This window comes from Amphiprion ocellaris, chromosome 1 (genome assembly GCF_022539595.1).
Source record: "Amphiprion ocellaris isolate individual 3 ecotype Okinawa chromosome 1, ASM2253959v1, whole genome shotgun sequence".
NCBI classification, from domain to species: Eukaryota; Metazoa; Chordata; class Actinopteri; family Pomacentridae; genus Amphiprion; species Amphiprion ocellaris.
The window spans coordinates 40,296,772-40,321,141 of record NC_072766.1 but is presented as its reverse complement, the minus strand read 5'-3'; the positions used below and the strand labels follow the sequence as shown (position 1 = coordinate 40,321,141).

Here is a 24,370-nt window from a genome sequence, read left to right as displayed (position 1 = left end):
AGACTGAAGGTTAAAATTTAGAGTAGAACAAAATAATGATAGAGCATTAAAGAATTAGAGAGACGACATCACACCAAAGAAGCAGGCAGCTAAAAATAAAACAAAACAAGAGAGAACATCTGAAATAAAAATGACACAATATAGAATAAAAATGTTAGTGTGTGCATTTGCAAAAATATATCAACAAGATATTTTAACTGATGAAGGCAAAACAAATAAATAGAAAATGGGAAGTAGTATTTAAGCATTTTAGAACTGCTTATATTGTGGAATAGATATAAACATATGAGATTAATTTAGATTAAAAAGAGCAAACATGAACTGATTTGTAAATACACAAGATCATGCAAGCAGAAAAGTGAATCTTTAAGATAAAATAATACCTTATTTTTCCCCACACCAGTAGAAATTCACATCATTACAGCAAACATATTTAGCAAATAAACACAGTAAAATAATAAAAAAGTAATACAACTAACAATATATACAAGCATGACAAATGAAAATGAATAAATACAGTATTGACACACTGTAAACAACACAATATAAAGTAGCTTGAAAAATAAATTTAAAAAGCCCAAAGATGCAGCAGTACAAGAATTTCTGTGCAAATTTTATGATTAGGGATGATATGATATGAGTTCAGTTTATGTTAAGCTATTTTAAATGCTCAGAAGATTAAACTAGACTACTCTGTAATATTATATTATATATCTAAATATATTTAAAACAATTTAACAGCTCAGAAAAAGCAATATTAGATAATTAAACAAAAACTCTTAACAGGATGCTGGATTGGGATGATATGATATGAGTCTAACTTATGTTAAACTATTTTTAATGCTCAGAAGATTAAATTGGGCTTCTATGTAACATAATATTATATATTTTTTAAAAATTTAAACAATTTAACAACTCAGAAAAAGCGATATTAGGTATATTTTTAATTGTAACATGGTGCTGGTTTGGGATGATATGATGTGAGTCCAATTTATGTTAAACTATTTTAAATGCTCAGAGGAGTCAATTAGACTACTATGTAATATTATATTATATATTTCCATTTTTTAAACAATTTAACAGCTCAGAAAAAGCAATATTATATATATTTTTCATCGTAACAGGACGCTGATGATGGCAGATCGTGGTTGCGCCATAAACAGCCATAAACAGCAAGTGGCAGCAGAGTCACTTAAAAGCGCGGCACGAAGAAGAAAACGGACCAATAGCAGGGGACCAAACGCGGATGCGGAAGCGTCTAAAGCAGCAGCGACATCCCGGATTGTAGTTTCTGACGCGTGTTTGTTTGTTTGTTCGGTTTGAGCCGCTGTCAGCTCGTCGACACTCGGACCAGAAGTCCAGCCGCCAGAAGAACCGCAGAGAACAGCCTCAGGAGAGCCCGGAGCAGCCATGTCGTCCAGCGGAGAGGCCGTGTTCCGGGCCGTGCAGGCGCCGCTGCTGTGCCTCGGAGCTCTGACCGCGGCCTGGCTGTCCGTGTGCTCCGTGTGCCGGCTGCTATCCGGGATCAGGGTGTGGGTGCTGGGCAACGGCCGGCTGGTGTCCCCCAGCAGGCTGGGCCAGTGGGCAGGTGAGACACTGCTGCTTCTCATGTGTATATTTTATGTTTTAAAGCTCATTTAAAGCACTTAAGCAAAGCTACGAGCTAAACAGAAGATATTACCACTAATAAAAGCCAAGATTAACACATAGCACCATATGTAACTTCAATATCAAGTGATAAAAATGATAGTAGGAGTCACTTCATGCTATTAATATCAACGTGCGTTTTGAATATTTAAACAAAGCGTCCTAATTCTGGTAAAACAGAGGGAATGTCTCCGTCCTGTGGTTGTATCCATGCAGTCATTGTTTCTGTACTTTTTTTTTTTTTTTTACTAAAAAAAAAGAATAATATTTTCTGTCTGTAAACAACAGAAATCACAAGAACAATAATCAAATATAGAATTCAGTCATGCTTTAGTTGTTATGTATTCATGAATTCATTCGAACTCAGAGTACATGGAGGTACAGAGTACAAAAGGAAACGATATCTCCAAACCAAGAAGTAACAGGAAAAAGTCAGTAAAATAATGAAAAGCATTATAATTAGAGCATTTACATTTTAAAGTCACATTAATTTTGTCAAATGAGAACAGTTGGAGGATAAATAGGATTATGTTTGAAGCCTGAATTGTCCTAAGAATAAAAAAAAAAAAAAAAAGAATTCAGTTTTAGTTCTGCATTGTGGTGCACAGTGAGTAAAGCTGGATTTCGAAGTCAAATATAAATCTGTCAGCAATGTTTTAGTGGTTATTTATTCTTTCATTCACTCAGTTTTTATTTAATTGCAGAGTGCATTGATGTACAAAGTAGGAAAATAAAATCTGTGGGCACACTAATAAGAGACTTGTACAATAAAAATATTAAAAGGCTAAGTTGGTAAAATAATAATAATAATAATAATAATAATAATAATAATAATAATAATAAAACTTAATTAGAGCATTTAGGTTTTAAGTACAACTGATGATGGAAAATGACAACTAGTAAAATTCAATTAAACCTAAAACCAGAATTGTCCTATAGTTTTTTTTTTGTTTTTTTTTTTTTTAAGAAAAAGTCCAGTTCTAAAGCTTTGGTTTTGTATTCCAGGTTGCAGGTGACTCCAAGGATTATAATCAATATAATGATTAGGTGATTAATTGATTAGTATAAATGCCTATTTCCTTTTTGGGGAATCTCGGATATGAAGATTTGCTGCTCTTTTGTATTATGAATGGTGGTACATGACGTGTTTGTTTTTTTGGGATTATGTGGATAAAACAGACAATTTGAGGACTTTTTTGGACACACTATCGGCTTTTGGGAAGCTTTCATTGTTGTTGTACAGTAACTTTTCACATTAATAGAAAAAAAACCCAAATTCATTTCATTTCCTCTAACTTTATTACTAGTATTTTCTTACAAATTAACTTTTTTTGGTTATTCATATTCACATTTTGACATTTTCTTGTGCTGCTGTGAAAGAATAACTGACTCCCAGTCTTTTAAATGCTCTGTTCACTGACCTCTTCTGGTTGAAAGTTATAATCTGCAGCGTCTCTGACCACCTCCGACGTCACTGCTGGGTCATGTGTCGACGACAGCTCAGAGCAACCTTGATTTTATCTAAATGTGGTGATGGCACTGTGTCGTAGCGTTGGATAATCTGTTGCAACAGCAAACAGCGTTAAATAACTTTAACTATATCTTTAAACCTTCAGATTTCATGGTCATTGTGGCAACAAATCTTACTTCACTGTTTCTGATTATCAGCTGCAGATAACAGCATTGAGCAATGAGGGCAAACTGCATTTAGGAAACACCCACTGCTTTTTATATGTAATGCTGAAAATGCTCCCAATATGCTTTTTTACACTGTTTGTGTAGTAATTTTTTCATTTGTTTTGTAAGAGTACATTCACTTTAGCCATTTAATTGCATAGTTTCACATCAGACACACCCTCAATTTGAAAGCATTATTAATAAAATGCATAATTAGTGATTATGGTTTCCTGAACTGCTCAAATATGTAAATACAACAATTAGGAGCAGATTTTGATGTTATGTGGTCCAGCAGAACACCACCTTTCACCTGAATTCACATATTTTCAAGAGTCTCATCAGAAACTGAACATTTTAGAGCAGATGTGTCAAACTCATTTTAGTTCAGGTTCCACATTCAGCCCAATTTGATCTTAAGTGACCAGTAAAATCACAGCATATTAACCTATAAATAAATAACCACAACTCCAAATGTTTCCTTTGTTTTAATGCAAAAATACTCACATTTAAGGAATAAACTTTTTACAAAACATTATGAACAACCTGAAATTTCTTATGAAAAATAAGTGAAATTTCAGCAATATTATTCCTCAGTCTATCATTTCCACATTACAACCTACAGATCACAGAGTGTGTAGAAAGGAACACAACATTTAGTCACAGCTATCTGGAACTGAATGATGTAGTATTTTACTTTATGATCGAAACGACAAAAGTCAGACAAAAAAAGACAAAGACAAAATATTACAAAAACGAGACACAGAATGACAAAAAATGAGACAAACGTCATGAAACAAAATGACAAAGATGAGACAAATGACAAAAATCAGACAAAAAAGACAAAAAACAACAAAAACAAGACAAAATGTTAATAAAATGAGACACATAATGACAAAAACAACACACAAAAGGACAAAAGCAAGAAACAAAATGACAAAAATGAGACCAACAACATGAAACAAAAGAAAAAAGAGACAAAAAATTTACAAAGGGACAAAAAAATGGACAAATGACATAAACGAGACAAAAAAATGACAAACGCGAGAAACAAAATGACAAAAACATAGACACAAAACTACAAAAAATAATACACAAAACAACGACTAAAGCAAAACACAAAATGACCAAAATACAACAAAAACACAAGCAAGACAAAAAGGAAACACAAAACATCAAAAACTAGAAACAAAATGGCAAAAACGTGAGACAAACAGCAAAAGTCAGACAAAAAAACCCCAAAACAGGACAAAATATTACAACAATGAGATACATTTTGTGTCAAAAACAACAGTGAACAATCTAGTATTTTACTTTTTTATCAAAACCACTTGTCATGGCCTCAAAATTATTTTAAATTCATAGTTTTACAAATTGACAATCTGTAGTGAATGTCTTCTTTGTAATTTTTACACTTTGTGAAATGGGGCTGCGTGTTTGACAGCCCTGTTCTAGAGCTAGAATCCATAGTTGAGCTGCTGTACTGGGTTCAGTTAGGCTGTGTTAGACCGTCCCAGCTCCAGAACTACTTCAACCTGATGGTTTAATGTTTCACACAGTTTCCAGCTTCACAACACATTCTCGTTACACACTAGCGCCTCTTTGCAACCAAACAAACCTACAGTGTCAGTCTGTCTGTGGTACTCTTTTACAAGAAATAAAGAACGGACAAGAAACAGTCGACCTTTTGTCATCGGCTGCTGACTGTAGTAATTCTGGTGATTGGATTATGGCTGGAGGGGATTGAACGCTGTCCATCTGTCCGGCCTGCTCCCTGGCTCAACCTTGAAATTTGAACGGACTGCTGGGATTGTTTTAACGCTGGCCAGTCTGCCGCCGTTTAAAGTTCACATCTTAAAGGCTGTTAAAGTGCAGGTATTAGCAGCTTTCTGAATAATCATTAATTCAGGCGCTTCAGAAGAGCTCAAACACTGTCATGGTTTAAGAGAAAGTAAGAAATGTTTGCATAGATGCTGCAGTTATTTTGCACTGCATCAAATGCAATGATTGCAAATCTCAAAGTAAAAGCAAAATGGACGAATGTTTGGAGACATTTTTCATGCGTTTGCATTCATTTGCGCTCTCCTTGTCTACTTTTACATTGTTCTTTATCTATTTACCTCACTACTTAGTCTGTTGTCATTTTATCAGTCGAAATTCGCCACTAAAACAAGTTGATCTGAAAGTGATTGTAGATTCTGAGCCGTCTGTTTCAGTCTGCAGGAGGAAGCTGAATGTTTTGAGGATACAAAGCTTGAGTCGCGTTTGATCTTTTTGTGCACTGCTAAAAATGGAAACGTACCGGGGAGGGCTTTTGTCTTTTTTTCTGTCTGTCTGTGTGTGTGTGTGTGTGTGTGTGTGTGTGTGTGTGTGTGTGTGTGTGTGTGTGTGTGTGTGTGTGTGTGTGTGTGTGTGTGTGTGTGTGCGTGCGTACGTGTATGTGTGTGTGTTATTTTTGGATCACGCATGCAAAATGATTCAGAATATGCAATGAGGTGAAGGAGCCCCGTGAGCGGCTTCACCTGCTACTTTCATTCACAAACTTTGTCTCGCTGAAGTGGACTTGATTGAGCGGATGGCCTGATTATATAACCAGAGCAGAAGCCATTCATAAATAAGGTTCACATGAGACGTGGGATCCTCACCATTCTGGTTCAATGGCGATATTTCACTGCTGCGTGTTTGGGAGGAGGAAAAAGAGGCTGTGGTTGTGTTCCATTCAGGCATTGTGGTGGCGTCCAAATCAAATTGTGTGTTGGTTTTTAAGACAATGGCTCACTTATTAACATGTCTGCTTTATTGTAATCCAATAATAATGTAGCTGAGTTATTGAAAATGGATTTTAGATGGAAATAACGTGTCTGTAAAGAATCTTCTATGGCCCATACTGTTGTTAGTAATTCAGTAAATTGTCAGAAATAACGTACAAATACTTTGAGTTTTTCGGATTCCATCAGGTGGTGAAAATATTCCTTTCAGATTCTGGTAGTTGCAGAGAGCCATTGATGTGGCGTCCAAATCAAATTGTGTGTTGTTTTTTGAGACAATGACTCACTTATTAACATGTCTGCTTTGTTATTTTGCAATGATAGTGTAGCTGGATTATTGTAGTAATGTAGTAATACCTTCCCTCTAGATTCTGCTCCGTTTATTGCTCGTCCCACCACATCCCAGAGATGTTCTATTGCAGATCTGTTGACTGACGAGGCTGCAGGGGGAGAGCGATTCATTATCGTGTTCATAAAACCACTTTGAGATGACTTTTTGCGTCATGGCGTGGCACGGTGTTATCCTGCTGGGAGCGGCTGTAAGGACGCGGTTAAATCGTGGCCATAAAGGGATGCACATGGTCAGCAGCAATCCTGGAATTGGTAAGATTAATAGGTATTAAGGGGCCTGAAGAGTGCCAAGACAACATTCCTCACACCATTACACCAGCAGCAGCCTGGGCTGTTGACGTGAGGCAGGTCGGCTCTGTGAATTCATGCTCCTGATGCCAAACTGTGACTCGCCATCTGTGATGTTCCTCAGTTCTTCCAGTCTTTATCCGTTTGATCGGCTGGTGCCCAGTTGCAGCCTCGGATTTCTGTTCTTGGCTGACAGGAGCTGAACCCGATGTGGTCTTCTGTTGTAGTCCAGGTGCCTCAAGGTTGGACATGTAGTGCATTCTGAGACGTTTTTCTGTTGTAAAGAGGTAATGGAGTTACTGTAGCGTTTCTGTCATCTCTGACCAGTCTGACCTGTCTGGACTGTCGTTTACTAAATGTTCAGCAGCACTTTCATAAATGGTACAGCAGCCCAGCTGGCATCAACATTTATGACACCCATTTTTATGTTTGTTGTGATTATTATTATTATTGATTAATCATTTCAATTATGCAGCACGTTTGCTTTACTGGTCAGTATTTGCTCTTTATGATGTTATTTATGAGGCTTTTACCAATTATTAGTTACTAATATTTGGAGCTGATATGCATCTGCATTTAGAATAATGAACTCCAACACAATTTTCTCAATTTTGTGCTTTATATATGTTAAATTCCTGTACATTTATCATAAATCATTGCAAAAAAGTAATAAATAAAGATGCCGATGATGAGAAAACTGCTAAATATCAGATGCTATAATCGACCTCCACTTATGTGCAACTGGTGCCATTATGAGAAAGGGATTTAATGTGGCAGATTTATTGGTAAAAATGTCATTATGCCCACTTCTAGGTGCAGACGTTAAGTGAAAAAGCAAACGTGTTCAGCAATTCAATGATGTTGGCTATAAAACCCAAATGGCGGCTCATAGTAGCAGCATCATCAGAACACCTCGCCGGTCTAACCTAGATTTGCAGGAGACAGCAGTTCCTAAAATAGACCCTGTTTTATTTGAGTGAAGGGAACATGCACTCAGCTGTAAAATCTTTTCCCTTTTTTTTATCTCCCTCTGTTCCGACTGCAAAACAGTTCATTCTTAAAACAACTAAAAATAGCCCAGCCTATATTTCGCTCATCATTGTGCCTGCAGACTCTCCCCTCCTGTCCTCTGCGCTATTTTTAGTTGCCCCCAGGATCCCCATGTTTGTCATTTTCTCTCCTCTTTTTTTCCTCCTCCTCTTCCTCCTCCTCCTCCTCCTCCTCCTCCACTCCCTTCTGTTTGGCTCTGCTGCAGCCCTGGAGGACGCTTGGCATCTCAGCATCATCTGCACTCAAGAAAATCACACAAAGAGGGGAGCTGGGCACAGCGAAGGGCAGATAGATGGATGAGCCGGAGAGGGAATGAATCGCACTGTCAAGATAACAAAATATTTGCCCAAAATAAACTTCATTATCTCTGTGGGGATATTTGTATTAGACACTGCGGCAACGGCACAAGCAGCATTTCATGAATAAAAGCAACAGTCAGGTGTGAACTTTAGTTTTCTGCACATTTTTTAAAAATAATATGCCCTCCGCTGACAATATTAATCGTTTTCCAGAGCTGGAACATCGTTTCTTATGGCATTATAAATTGCTGTTCCATGTTATTGCATCTAATAAGGTTTTAAATTCTGTGTGGAAAGTGCATTTTAAAAGATGCTACAAGCTGCGTTTTCTGGCTTAATTAATTGATCGCCCTGCAAAAGATGTGGCAAACGTTCGCCTCAGGTATCCGCCACTGATGGATCGTCTTTAATTACCCATTCCAGCAAAGAAAAAACTAATTATAGATTAAACTAGGGCTGCAGCTATCGTTTGTTTTAGTAATCGAGTATTCTAGCGATTATTTTAGTGATCGAGTATTCTAGCGATTATTCTGGTGATTAATCAAGTAATCGGATCAAGCACTTGTCATGCAGGTTTAAGCATCAAGAGCTGTGCATCAGAAATAACTGTCCTGGTGGAACACTGGCGGACATCTGAGGTGTACTGTACAGCTTTTTACCATCACAAATTTTTATGTTCCTCTTTGTTCTTCAGTAAAACAACCTGTTCACACAGAAACACACAAAAATGACAAAAAAAATGCCAAATTAAACACAAAAATGACAAAACGATGCTTAAATAACACAACAATAACACAAAAGGATGCTTAAATAAATAAGAAATGACACAAAAAGACCCAAAAGAATGCTAAAATTACACAAAAATGACAAAATGATGTTTAAATGACACAAAAAGGCAGAAAAATGACACAAAATGATGCCAAATTTAACACAAAAACAACACAGAAAAGGATGCTAAAATAACTTTAAAAAGTGGTGCAAAAGAATACTAAAATAACATAAAAATGACACAAAAATGCTTAAATAACTAAAAAAAATTACACAAAAAGACACAAAATGATGCTAAAATAGCACAAAAATGACAAAAACAATGCAAAATGACACAAGACACAAAATTGATCAGTTAATTTTTTGTGGAAAACAAGTCAAATGATCTTCAAACGCTCCGAGTTTGAAGCAGAAAGTCTGAATTAACAAAGAAAGTCGATAAACCCCTTTATACCAGTTAACTCTAACTGAGGTTTTAGTTTTTGTTGACACACAAACTCGAGGAATCGTTTCAGCCCCAGAATAAACTTTAGTGAGTTTTATTGAGCTTGGCTGCAGAATACAAGCAATCAAAATCGCCAAACTACACTTTTTATCCTAAATGTTGGTATTTTTGGCGGCTGTGACTCGTCTCAGGTGGCACAGTTTGCTGTGAACGGAGTTTGCACTTACGTCGGTTCGCCATGCATGTAGTATTTAATGAGCCTAAGTGTGTAAAAGCCCCGCTAGCAAACCCTGGAGGCTGCGCTGCTCGGTACACCCGACCAGACAGATGTGGTTTGACCTCACCGACGCACCAGTATTCCCAACTTAAGTGCACTTTGCTCTTACAAGTAAACCACAATGGCAAACAAGAGACGAATAAAACCAGAAGAATAAGTTTCTGAAAGCACAAAATGTGTAATTTTGTGCAAGGTGTTGCTCTTTAAACAGGCCTTGCAGTTCACCAAAGGGGGAATTGTAACACTTTAGACTTTTCATCCTGCTCCCCGTCCACTTTTTGTTATATTTAGCCAGAGGTGTGATGAATGGTTCCTTCTGAAAGATGGGGATTGCTAAAAATAGGCCCCTGCTGCAGTTAGTGCCAGGCAGTTCCAGGGCATCTGCTCGCTCGACTGCCACCGATGACGGAGAGGAACTCACTTTTCCCTCCTCGCTTTGTCCTCCTCATCTTTGAGTTTTTATTCACTCGCCAGTCAAACAATCTTGACATCTTCACTGTGAGATTTTCTGTGGTGATAAAGTTCCTGTAGGTGGCACTCTTTGTCTGCTCATCTCAGGTTTCCTGCACAGCTGTGGCAATCCCCCGGTGTTTCATATTCATCTTGATTTTACACCAAAGAGGAAAAAAAAACTACTTTACTCATGAATCTACAGCGGTAAGAGGAAAAACACTGCCGTCCTCTCACTTTAAAAAATTTTCTTCTGCTGAAATATTTCTTTCAAACTCTTGCAGGTCAGATTAACAAAGGACATTTAAGGCTGCAGCGGGCTTTTATTGTGAAGGCGTGGTTTGACACCTGAGCAGGACAATCGGCTATAAAGGGCTGACGATCACAGCTTTGACGCTAGATACATATAAAGAAAACGTGGCTATTCCTTATTTATCTCATGATGTCCTTGTGGTTTTGTCTAATTTAGGTCTGGGAGTTCTCATAATATTGGAAAGGCTCCTTGGCTCCTAAACCTTCCTGCTGTATAAAAGCTCTGTAGAAGAACCATACTAAAAAATTACTTGCTGCTAAGTAGCATGATGACACCTACTCTCAGAAAAATAATTGTTCCTAAATGGTTCTTAAGAAGGCTCTCTGGATCTGCAAAGTGCCATCATTAATTGAAGGACTTTGGAGTTATTAGATTTGGTGGCAGGTAATGGCATAAAATTAAAGCTGCAGATGATGATTGTTTTCGCTATTAATCACAAGCTGGCTTCTTTAAATATGTTGTTCCGTCTGGCCAACAGTCCAGAATTTAAAATTACTAATTGAACAACCTATTTTCAAAATTAGGGATGCAAATGTTGTACAGTTTTCTGAACTGATAATATTTCAGCGTTACTAGTCAATAATCAATTAACCGATAACACAAATTAAACAAAGTGAATGTTATTCCTCATGCAGGAAAAGGTATTTCAAGGTATAACAAGCATTATTTAACAAGAATGCTTTAGCTCATTTTGAAATTGTGAGTTCTTGTTGATAGTCATTAAGCGTCACAGAAGTCTTTGTCATGGTGCCCTTCATTAGCTGAATGCTATCTGCTAGTCAACATAAACTGCTTGTCGTCAAAGTGACCACTTTCTTTGTACTCTGCAGCATTAAAATCACATAATATGCAGTCTACCATCCAAATAAATAGTAAGAGTCTCCACCTAAAGGTAGAATCAGGTGCTACAGCTAACGTGCAGTACATTTTTTGACATGAATATCCTGCGTCTTCTTCCTTATCGGTTAATATCTGTTGTATTAGTAACAGCCATTAAATGTTAAACGAACATGAGATGGGTCCTCAAAGAACCATCTTTAAAATTTTTCCTTAAACAACCTTTTTATTTATTCCCTAAATGGTTCCATGTTTTTCGATTGGTCTTTTATTCACATTTTAGGGTTCTTTAAAGAACCGTTTGAAGAAGCGGCTATTTAACCCTTTGATGCGCAGTGTGGGTCAGGAGATACCCCTTTTTCCCTTGGATTTGGGTCACTTTTGACTCATTTTGTGCATCAAAGGGTTAAAGACCCCTTTGCTGAAAGCTTCTTTGTGGAACTGAAAATGGTTCCTCTGTGCCGTCATTGCCTATGACCACTTTTAGTTCCAGTTAGCACCTTTGGACTGTATGCGTCCGTAGTTTCAGAAAGGGTTTCAGCATGTCAGTGACCTCGTGCACAAAGCCAGGTCTGTTAAGAAATGGTTTTCCTACTTGAGAAATTGACTGAGCGGTACCAAACCCTGATCTTAACAACGTAAGCCAGGCAGACCTCATCACCCAACATCAACGTTTGACCTCAGTGATGCTCTTGTGGCTAAATGGAAGCAAAATCCTGCATCCACACTCCAAAATCTGTAGTTTTCAGTTACTAAATCCTCAATATTCAGTGCGAAAGAGCCTTTTGTCCGAGGTAGAAGTCGCAGACATTAGTTCTTAAGATATTAATATGATCTGTTAATGTATTTATTTTGTCAATGATACATTTTCACATCACTTGTATCTGTAATGATTCACCTTCCTGCTGTATGAATTGATTCTAATCGTTCTAAACTATAAATATAAAAGCGTACAAGGGCTGTGAAATTTCCTTTCCTCACTTTTAATTCACCGGCCAATCGAGCTCCGTTGAGATTCATGAAAGGAATCCATACTTTGTACTTGTGTCTCATTAAAGCCTCAGATTTCACATTTCATTTAGGACGGTATATACTTTCTTCCTGCCAATTCAGCATCTCTCTGTCCGTTCTTTTCTTCTTTGTAGTTGTGACGGGAGCCACAGATGGGATCGGCAAAGCGTATGCAGAGGAGGTAAGATTATCCTGCAAATGTCATAAAGGTGTGCTAGAAAATGGAGTTTTGTAGCCGTAATCCTACATTTGATTTATACCTATAATTTCGGTTTCAAGCATTTCAGCTTTCAGGTCATTACATATGGGCTATTTTTCTTTCTTTGGGACTCATATTTCAGTTTCTGTCTGTGAATTGTGCTCCCCAAGTTTGTGTATTAAGATCGATGGCTAATAATATCAGCCAGCTGGCAAGAATCTACCCAAAAAAAAGTTTCTTAATGCTTACGCTAGACAAAGTAATGTTCCTGTTTATGTACTTTTTTTTGACTTGTTGGTGTTTTTTTTTGGTTCTGTAAGAAGAAAACTGACTACTAGATGACTGGCATAATTTCTCTAGCCAGTTGTGCTGTTGGTACCACTTTCAGACATGGATATACAGATGAAACGTGCAAAACAGATATGGAAGTTTGTAGAATTACAGTTTTCGTGACAAAACTTTAATTTCATACCCATTCTTTACAACTACAGACACAAACCTAAATGTTAAAGCTAAAACTCCAACACACCTCTGTGAATGATTCCATATTTCACAAATTACACTTTTGTTTAATGTTATTTCCTCTCTATTATCTACAAACTGACTGCAAAAATAATAGATCTGCTTACACCTCTGAACCCTAAATGGTTTCTGAATTTTTTTTTGCTTCTGTCACCTTTTTCCCCACTGTGGTCTCATTTTTCAAGTCCTAGACTTAGAGAGAACTAAAAAAAACTGCCTTGTGTGCAGTATAAAACACCTATATCACCATAAATCATAAGAGACAAAATGAACGTTTCATTTCTTTGATTATTTATTTTACAGAAATGTTTTTTAAAAAAAGTAAAAGTATTAGCGAGTACATTTTTCCAAGTGCCCCTGAGCTTTGCCTCTGCGTATTACAGATGTTTAGCTTTTTATATTTTAAATTTGTTTCCATGTTTGTCTCCTATCTTACTTTTGTAAACACTGCCTGCAGTTCAGTTGAAAATCTCCAAATTTTTGTCACCTGACTGTTGGCCACAGTGAAGTCACTTATGGCATTTTAGTTGCATCAAGCAGCGCAGAATGTTTTTTTTCTTTTTTTAAACAGTCTTTTTCTATTGCAAAGGGTTTATTTTTTGGCATTTTTTTAAATGACATGTAGAATGAAGTGATTTTGACAGTTTATAGCATAGGTTTGATATTTTTTTCTAAAGGATCTGCAGGTCAGACATGTTCAGTTCAGTAGTTGTAAAGTTGAAAATCCATTGATTTTTTTTTCTCCCCCCCCCCGTTTTTGCAGTTTCCACCTCAAATAAATGGTATAATTTATCAGATTTTAAGATTTTTTTAATTTATCTTTTTAAACATAACATGCTTTTCAGTTCATTTTTTATGCCATTCAGACACATTCAAAACATGAGGGAACAAATTTGTACATTTTGCAGTGAAAGGTTAGATAGGCCTATAATAAATAAAAAAATAACCTGCAATAATTATTAAATTTCAAACCTGTAGGCACATTTGGGGGCTCAGCGGTGAAATAGCTGTTATTTCAGTAAGAGTTTAGAAGAATAACAGGTTGATAATTGCTGAACTAATTCCTGACATTGCTGTGCCGCCTTTGTTGACTTTGTGTTTTCTGTTTTTCACAGCTCGCCCGTCGAGGCTTTTCCATCGTGCTGATCAGCCGCTCTCAGGAGAAGCTGGATGATGTGTCCAAGTCGATCGGTGAGACACATGCGTGCTTGTTTTATCCCCGTGTGTTATTTCCAACACGCCACATCACCGTGAATTACAGGATGTAGCTGCATATTACTCTACTTAATCCATCAGTCTAATTAATCCACCATCTCCGAGTCGAGGGAAATCAACACTGTCAGGGTCCAAAGGCACAAGACTAATATAGTTCATGTGTTAAATATGACAGCTGCCGGACTGCAGTTGAGTGTAAATGACCCGTGCAGCCATACGGCCTCATTTATCCTCAACCTGAAACGTCATCTCCGTATTGGACTGTATGATAGTCCAGCGACTGAACGGTATCACGCTGAGTTATGAGTTTTGCTCAAGTGATCCTTTATTGAGTAGAGATTCAGCAAGACTCTTATGCTTTTGAGCCTCCTGCTGGAGCAGAAAGTGAATCTGTCCAATTAAATGAAAGCCTCCTCTTAAGGGAGGGATATCCTCATTGATGATTATTTCAGCATTTAATAATTTTTCCTCTTCTCTCCCCTTTCCCTCTCCAAGTGACAATTTCATATTATTGTTGTCATTCATAAGTGCTTTCTATAAGTAAGTAGTGTGTGTTTTCATTGTTTCTCATATAAACTTAATCAGAATGCATGTTTGCGTCCTCAGCCAGTAAATGTGGCGTCGAGACCAAGACGATCGCGGCAGACTTCAGTGCCGTTGATATCTACTCCAAGATTGAAGATGGACTCACAGGACTGGAGATCGGAGTGTTGGGTAAGACTGCAGCAGGTGTTCAGGCCACCTCGTTTTTCATAAAATTTAATTATCTGGTCACATGAGACGGCAAAATCAATCTGAATAAAGGCCTGCAGGCTGCAGGAATTGCTGCATAATCCACTGTGATAAATGCAAGTTTTTCATGTATTCAGAAAGGTTAATTTATTAGCCCTTTGCTGCCCTCCTAAGACCGAATAAAGGAATGACACTCTACATTTTTTCATGTTGAGTTTAATCTTTAAATGAGCTTTTATCTCAATATTATGTTGCATTTTGAATTTCACAGTGCTGTTATTTCTCTTTTAACAGTGAACAATGTTGGAATATCCTATTCTTACCCTGAATTCTTCCTCAATGTTCCTAATCTGGACACGGTGAGTTCAAACTTTTATGAGTTTTCTGTGCATAAAACACATTTAAATAAAGAATAGCAGGTTTGTAAGTATTTTACAAGGTTATCCAAAATGAACTCAGCAAAGATTGCATATTCTGCTCCATGCGCAGCACTTTGTGCCACATTTTATTCCACTCCTGTTCGCCATTCTGGCATCCACCAACGTCTAAATTCCTCTGTGCTGTTTAATGTATTAGTTCAGTTCACTTATGTTCGACAGCCGTCCAGGTTGGATCAATGCAGCTCCACTACAGAGCCGATCAATATAAGTAGACGGCTCTGCACTCAGATCACTTTTCTGCCTCTTAAAACTGTTGAATAGAAGAAAATGACCCTGAAAGTATAATTCATGAAGTCATTCAGCTTTGTAAGTCATAAAGTCAGTAAAGTGTGTTACCCAGCGTTATCTATCTAAAAATGGGAGTTTAATTTTTCATTCATGAAACAATGTATCTGCTTTCTCCTCCTTATCCTCAAATCTGTTGCTTTAGGGTGAATTAAACCTTTTGGCCTTTGTGAATATAATTTCTATTATCCTGACCGAACAAATTATCATCAGGAGTACCTGCCCTTTGTATTTAAAAATTCTGAAAATTATCTTAATTTCTCAGGAATTAGTCTGTAGTGGTACAAAAAAAATCAGAGTACATATCTCTGTTTCGAGATCACAGTTTGGTATGTTTTCGGCACAGTGAAAACAAGAAATGCAAAATGTTAAACTGCTTTTTTTTCTTTTTAAATGAGATTAAAGTCGTTATTCCTAAAAATGCCTGTCAGTGCTGCTGCCACCAGTACAGTTATGTTCATAATAATAGCAATGTGTTTAAAAAGGTGAGTAAACCTCAAAATTCTTCAAATAAATTATATTTTAATGAACACAAATGCATTGGGGACACTGCACATTCTATTTCAAAGCAAGAAAATTGGAAAAAGTAATTGATAATATTTTACAGAAAGTCAAGAAATATAATCTTCAAAAAAATAGCAGTGTTGACATCTTTCTTTACAAACTAAAAAAATGTACTCTATAAACTAAGAAATGCTTGAAGATTCAACTTTCCTGAGAATCCTAAACTAATATTTAGTTGCATAACCACGGTTTCTGATAACTGCTTCACATCTGTGAGTCGACCAACTTCTGGCACCAGTCAACAGGTATTGCAGTCCAGGACAATTGTACTACGTTCCACAATTCCTCTGCATTTCTTGGTTTTGCCTCATGAACAGCATTTTTTGTGTCACCCAACAAGTTTTCTATGAGATTAAGGTCCGGGGATTGTGCTGGCCACTCCATTACTTGAATTCTGTTTGTCTGGAACCATGACTTTGCTCACTTGCTGGTGTGTTTGGGGTCATTGTCTTATTGAAACACCCATTTCAGGGGCATTTCCTCTTCAGCATAGTGCAACATGACTTCTTCCAGTATTGTGATGTACTCAAACTAATCCATGATCCCTGGTATGTGATAAATAGGACCAACACCATAGAAACATCCCCATATCATGATGCTTCACCGTCTTCACCGTGTACTGTGGCTTGAATTCAGTGTTTGCAGGACGTCTGACAAACTTTCTGTGGTCCTTAGACCCACAGACAGTGGGTCCACTTTGGACTCTCATCAGTCCACAAAATATTATGCCATTTCTTTTTACGCCAGTCAGTGTGTTCTTTGGCAAATTGTAGCCGCTTCAGCACGTCTTTTTTTGAACAATGGGACTTTGTGGGGGCTTCTTGCTGGTAGCTTGGCTTCACATAGACGTCGTCTGATTGTTACAGTACTCACAGGCAACCTGAGATCTTCTTTGATCCTCCTGGAGCTGATCATTGGCTGAGCCTTTGCCATTTTGGTTATTCTCCGATCCATTCGAATAGTTGTTTCTGGTTGTTTCGGCCTTTCTGGTATTGGCTGCCATTTTAAAGCATTTCATATCATCTTAGCTGAACAGTCTATCATTTTCTGCACTTCTTTATAGGTTTTCCCCTCTTTCATTAATTTCTTAATCAAAGAACGCTCTTCTTCTGAACAGTCTTGAACGACCCATTTTACTCTGCTTTTCAAGGACAAATGCACAGCCAGCATATGCAGCATCAGTTGCCTTGATCCTTAAATAAGGGTCACCTGTTTAACACCTGTTTTTTCACATCATCAATGACCTCACTAATTGAACTCAGCACTGCTGTTTTTTTTGAACACGGCCCTTTCAGTTAATGATTCAGTTTCACAGAATCAGCAGATGCACGTCATGCCTGTTGGATCTGTTGGTTTTCTATACCTCTACTAAACCTTCTAGAAACTTACTTGCAGTGTAGCAATGAGTGTAGCAGTGAAATTTTAACACAAGCAGTGATTTATCTTGCTAGTGATGTGGGACTGCTATTATTTTGAACACAACTGTAAATCAAGATAAATATGCCCTTAAATGCATATAAAATAAGAAAAAGACAACCCATTAAGGTGCAGCATTTAGAAAATTATCTGTTCTGTACTGTATTTTCATTCACATTATCAGCTTTGAGTTTGACACTATAATGCAAGTAACTTCTTAACTGTGCCATTACTGTCCACTAACTCCCAAAATGTCCACCTATTCCTGTGAGCGTGAACGCAGATGCTAGATCAGATCAGCTGTGGACAGATGTAGCTTGTATTTCTTATAAAGGGCTTCTGTGACTTGCTAGATGAATGTGGATGAGTGGAACTTTGTAACAGAGATCAGTTACTTTCTGTTTAATGCCCGCATTCTCCACCAATAGTCGCATATCCACTGCTATAAAAACACTTGCAGTGTTTGTTATCCCTTTGACTCAGGGTGAACTGTTAGCAAAAGGCTCCTTAAATTTAAGATTCAAGATTCCTTTGTAGTCGTTTCTTGCTTTGCATACATACAGAATTACCCCAAGAAGCTGGGTTTGTACTGCACTTACTGATTTCCTGATAATGCTGTCTTAAACGAGCGAGCAATTTCAACGTACAACCAGCTACAGTTTAGCAATGCCAGCTTTTACCCACTTTTCCTGTCTTTTATACTAGCTGACTGAGAAACTGTGGTGTTCCTGCACAGCAGACTTTTACTATAATGGAGGGTTTTTAAGCTCAGGTTGGTCTGTGTACACTTAAACGACAAGATGGAAGCACAGAGTTTCAAACTGAATTTCGCATGTTAATCAGCTATATTCATTCAGTACAAAGACATATACTGATAAACCCCTATTATACAATTGAATGCACAAATGCAGAAGTTGTAGTAACGCTTCTGTTCTTCTTGTTGCAGTTCATCGACACCATGGTCAACGTCAACATAACATCAGTGTGCCAGGTGAGTGTTGCAGCTTTCATTCATGGAGACTTTTTGAACAAATTCACAACTGTTATGTTCCGGGGCTGCTTTGCTGCATCTGGTACAGGGTGTCTGGAATCTGTGCAGGTGCAATGAAATCTCATGACTATCAAGGTATTCTAGAGAGAAATGTGCTGCCCAGTGTCAGAAAACTTGGTCTCAGTCGCAGGTCATGGGTCTTGCAACAGGATAATGAGCCAAAACACACACAGCTAAAAACAGCCAAGAATGGCTAAGAGGAAAACATTGGACTATTCTGAAGTGGCCTCTATGAGCCCTGATCTAAATCCTATTGAACATCTGTGGAAGGAGCTGAAACATGGCGTCTGGAGAAGGAACCTTCAAACCTGAGACAACTGGAGCAGTCTGCTAATGAGGAGTGGACCAGAATACCTGCTTAGAGGTGCAGAAGTCTCACTGACAGTTACACAAATGGTTTGATTGCAGTGGTTGCCTCAAAAGGTTGTGCAACAAAATAATAAGTTAAGGGTTCCATCATTTTTGTCCAGGCCTGTTTCATGAGTTTATTTTTTAAAATAATTCTATTAAACCACGGTTCAAAAACAATGTCTGATTTTCACTGGATAATTTTCGTAGAATTTTTATTTATTATTACTTTTGTCAGATTGAAATAATTTCTGTGACCATTGTGGGTTTTTCTTTCATTAACTGAGGGGTACCAACAATTTCGTCCACGTACGTATGATCAGAGTCCTGCCCTGATCACATCTATATGATGAAATCCATTCACAGTCATAGCGCCACCTACTGGCAACAGGAAATTAAATTTTTTACACTTTGATGTACTGTTCTTAACCCGTGGCCCATATTCAGCTGAAATGTGGTGACATAAGCCTAAAGACATTGATGATGATTGACAGACAAAATGGTGACTTGTCATCAAATGGTGTGTCTGAGGCGACACTGTGAATTTCGATGTCTCGCCATGACTACTGAAATGTTTATATCTCAGCTCCACATGATCCAATCTGGTGCAAACTTCATGTGACGAACACTCATAACAGTCTGAAGACATCCACACTCAAAAATTTAGTCGTAATCATAACGTCACCTATGGGTAACAGGAAGTTTAGGCATTACATTTGCAATCCCCCGTCAGACTTTGCCATATCATTTGTATTTGTGTTCTTTACATGTACTTATATTTCTCTTTTTTACAGACTGAGGGAGAAACTGCACATGTAGCGATGTTGACAGTAATTTTGACTAAATGGTGGCTCAGTCCCAGGACACATTATGGACTTAAGTTGTGTCACGCTGAGGCTTCTGGACCGATTTTGTTTAATTAACTTTAACCGAGTCGATTCGGACGTGTAAGTGAGCAGAGGATAGTCCCACAGACAAACCCTCCTCAGCCACCTGACAGTGACATAAAGCGTCATAAGTCACCTCCGTCGCTGTTCTCCGTGTTCAGCAGTTCCCCGAGCAGCAGCTAAAGTCCACCCACTCCCTAACCACTTAATTTATGTTATGCAATATTTCTTTAAACGGCTCGCTCCGCTATCATCGTTATTTCCTCCTTTCTCTCTTTGTCTCCGTCACCACCTCCGCACACGCCACCCACACGCGTGCACGTTTAGAAACTCCACACACGATCCACCAACAGTTGCCTTTTTTTTTTTATCCGTCTGCATTGCTCAATTGTCACTTTCTGTCTCTCTCACTTTATTTTCTCTTTGTTTTTTTCCAGATGACACGTCTTGTTTTGCCTCGAATGGTGGAGAGGTAAGTTGATGTGTTAATACACGACTGATGATTAACAGCAGAATATGTGTTGGGCAGCAGGGCTATAAGAGGTTCATTAATATGCCATGAATTGGAAAAAAAAGACTCCACACGTACTTATCAATGTTCTCAAGAACATGACAAGTCATGTATTGTGCATAAATGCTCTTTTTTTTCTGGAACAGCGCCTAGAATTCATCACATAGCTTCACTAATATGCTTCTGTTTTGTCAGTGGAGCTTGTGGAACTGGCTGTGGAGTTTACCAAGCAGCTGATTTGCCAGAAAAATGTTTAATTTTGTCCAAGGTGGATGGACGTCTGAAATATCTAATGTATTGCAAGATTTGGGAGATCGTTGCTGGTGGATTGTTTCCAAAAAACAAGAAATGTGGATGTTCCAATTCCAGTTGGGTCAAATGTACAAAAGCTACAGCAGTCTGAGTTTGTTTAAGACTGATTATAAATGTGAATATGTCCGGTATAATTTGTCTGAGGGCAACATATCACCTCGTGTCCAGATAAGATGTCGTATATTTCCGCTGCGTATTAAAGCTGGAAGATGCAGAGGTGTGATTGAAGATGAAAGAATCTGTGAACAGTGTGAGACGGAAATGTAACTCATTTCATTTACCGCTGTCCGTTCTGTCGTGATTTGTGATGTTCCAGATGTAGATTTGATTAGAATTGAGGACGTAAATTGAATACCTCTTTGTCTGGGGATGTTTTTAAAGCATTGAACAGGCGGATATAACGGTGATGGATGCAGCCCTCCCTCATGCTTTACGTTTTATTGATTCACACAGTAGTTCTGTCTGAACTGAATCAAATGTACAGTGTTCAGTGGTATTGTTTTCATCCTGTTAGAACATTCAGTTCAGGTTTAAATTCTTTAAGGTTCACATACCTCAAACACACTAAAAACTGAAGATCACTACCTTTATGACTCACTACTTTTAATAGTAAGCTAATGAGTACAATGGGTATAAAATACGGTATGGAAATTCTGAATGATTAAACATAGATTGAAACATGACATAATCAACACAAGTAAATGATTTTCTCCACTATATGAGTTTTCCCTCGTCTATCGCTGGGGTTAGGTTCCGGTACCCCTCGCGATAGACGAAAATCCACAAGGTAGCGACCTTATATTTGCTGTATTATTTCTATATAGTTTAAGGAGTTCCACCTTTTCTGTGATCTTCCTCTGACACTTGGGTTTGGTGCCAGAAGCCTTAGAAAGTGTAGAATGTTTGACATCGTAGGGCTTGAAACAAATGAAATTTTTGATGAAAATTTCACAAAAACACAACACTGCAGAGCAACACTATGCACAGCGGTTAGATGTCGATGTGAAATGGACAAAGCGAGATGCTGAACGCTGGTATACATGAGAGACGGAGGAGACTGATGCTACGGTCTCTGAGCCAATCAGCACCCAGCGCTGTACCCTACGCATTTTATTTAGGTTAATATTCTTTTAATATGTTTTAATTATTTTTTTTATATTATTTGAAATTTTGTAGGCTTGAAAATGCTTATTATACCATGCGATTTATATATACACACACACACACACACACACACACACACACACACACACACACACACAGTTTAAAAATCTGCACTCCAGTAAGACAGCAAAAAGTGAACCGTGATATGGCGAGGAACGACTGTGTTCAAGTTAATTTGGGAAACTTAAATTTAAACTTAAGTTTCCCAAATTAAACTTAAGTTTCCTAAATTATGCAGGTTTCCCAAAACCTGCATATTCCTGCACAATTGTTAGCACATACATGCATTCATTTAGTGATCCAGAAAAGCATAAATATGTTTGGGCCTGTTTTACTCTGATGGTACTGCAGCTGATGGAACACAGATTAGAAAACTGATTGTTCTATTAGTATGTGTCGCAAAAAAACTGAAGCAATTTCCACGTATCCTTAATATGGGACAGTATCAGGCCTGAATACACTTTAGCATCATGTTTAAATGTAGAAAACTGAATTTCAGATTTTTAATTTGCAGCTATTGCATTAGAAATAAGCAGCTGATATTGAGAGTCACTAAATATATGAATTTACAATATTAACATGCGTGTCTAGCAGCATTGCTTTCCTACATTATATGCAGTAGCATCACTTTTTGCAGTAGTATTTCTCTAAATTCTTCATAGATTTCCATTATAACAACCTGCTCCTCTTGGCTAAAGTAGGCGACATGGCATTGGTCCATTTTGTGCAGAAGAAGAGTCAAATGACGTCTCAAAGGGCCTATTTTCTGGGAGCTCACAGAAACTAATGAAGAAAACCTGGTTAACAAACAAAGCTGACAACCACCCATCCTCTCTGATTGGAGTTTAGGTTTTGTTGAGCCAGTTAACGCGAAGCAGGCCTGACTATGTTGAACTCTGTTTGTAGTGCAGCCCTCTGGGACTGTGAACTCTGATGTTAATGCATTGTGTTGTTAGATGCTGGTGGGTTACAGACTCGAATGTAGGTTGTTGTGGCGACTGGACATGGCTGAAATATTCCAGGAGAGATGATGACGCGATAATAAAACTCTGACTTTTTCTCAAAATAGCATCCATCTTCTTGAGATAAAATGTTGTGTGAAGGCACCACAGGCCAGAGCAGAAAATATCATCGGATTGTAAACATTTAGGTATTGATGTTGCTGTATCTTTGATCTTATCAGTATCTACCAGCTCCACTTTGATGTACAACAAGAGCAGATTTGGCTCGGCGAGCAAGTACACATCTTCTTTTATCATCCCAGGATTGATTTCAGGCTGTTTGTTGCACATCCCCCCCCTTTTCTCCCATAATTTCAGCTTCTTTTTTGGTGTAAAAGAGCATTTTTTTGTCCTTATTTTCCCGTTTCCAGGAAGAAGGGGGCCATCCTGAACATCTCTTCTGCCAGTGGGATGTACCCTGTTCCCCTCCTCACCATCTATTCTGCCTCCAAGGTAAAGCCTCAACATGGTTTAAGACCTTTTCATTGGGTGTTTCCTGCTTTTTAAATGGTTCACACCTTTGGTTTAAATTTCCCTGTATGCTGTGGCCCTTGAGGAGAAATCAATTTTTGTGCTTGTATTATGAATAATTCTGTCCAACCCACAGGCTAATAATTTAATATTATTAGTCCAGCATTTATTTAGATCAGGGGTGTCAAATTCATTTTAGTTCAGGAGCCACACACATTCCAATTTGATCTCCAGTAGGCCAACCAGTAAAATCAGAACATAATAGCCTATAAATAACGACAACTCCCGACTTTTCCTTTGTTTTAGTGTAAAAAAAAGTATGTTCTGAAAATGTTCGCATTTAAGGAATTATCTTTTTACAAAACTTTATGAACAATCTGAAATTTATTGAGAAAAATAAATTAAATTTCAGCAATATTATGCCTCAGTTTGTCATTTATACATTACAACTTTCAGATCACTGTCTACAAAGACACAAAACATTTAGTCACAGCTATCTGGAACTGAATGATTTAGTTTACTTTAAAAAAACAACAAAAACAAGACAAGATATTGCAATGGGACACAAAATGACAAAAGCAAGTCACAAAATGACAAAAAAAATGAGACAAACGACGTGAAACAAAACAAAAAAGAGACAAAAAAGTTGACAAAAAGTTACAAAGCAACAAAGAAATGGACCGACACAAAAAATGACACAAATGAGACAAAAAATGACAAAAACATGAAGCAAAACAGCAAAAATGACACACAAAACAATGAATAAAGTGAAACACAAAATGACAAAAATAAGACAAAAAACACAAACGAGACAAAAATGAGAAACAAAATGACAAAAACATGAGACAAACGACAGAATTCGGACAAAAAATATTACAAAAATGAGACAAAATGACAAAAGAACAATCTAGTATTTTACTTTATGATCAAAATAACTTGTCATGGTCTAGAAATTATTTTAAATTTATAGTTTTACAAATTTACTGATTGCAGTTAATCAGTTTGTCTTCTGTGAAATTTTTACACTTTACAAAGTCGTCCCAGGGGCCAGATTGGACCCTCTGGAGGGCCAGT

At 37.6% G+C, this 24,370-nt stretch overlaps 1 protein-coding gene across 1 annotated transcript in view; it reads left to right on the top strand.

The window, feature by feature from the left end:
- Positions 1-1,238: 1,238 nt before the first annotated feature.
- Positions 1,239-24,370, top strand: part of hsd17b12b (hydroxysteroid (17-beta) dehydrogenase 12b) — a 29,404-nt gene continuing 6,272 nt past the window's right edge. Inside the window, exons 1-8 of the mRNA XM_023274040.3 lie at positions 1,239-1,588; positions 12,313-12,359; positions 14,015-14,090; positions 14,721-14,828; positions 15,141-15,205; positions 18,498-18,542; positions 20,275-20,309; positions 23,197-23,278. Of these exons, the coding sequence (XP_023129808.2) occupies positions 1,411-1,588; positions 12,313-12,359; positions 14,015-14,090; positions 14,721-14,828; positions 15,141-15,205; positions 18,498-18,542; positions 20,275-20,309; positions 23,197-23,278 (636 nt within the window). The 5' untranslated portion in view covers positions 1,239-1,410. The remainder of the gene's footprint in view (positions 1,589-12,312; positions 12,360-14,014; positions 14,091-14,720; positions 14,829-15,140; positions 15,206-18,497; positions 18,543-20,274; positions 20,310-23,196; positions 23,279-24,370) is intronic.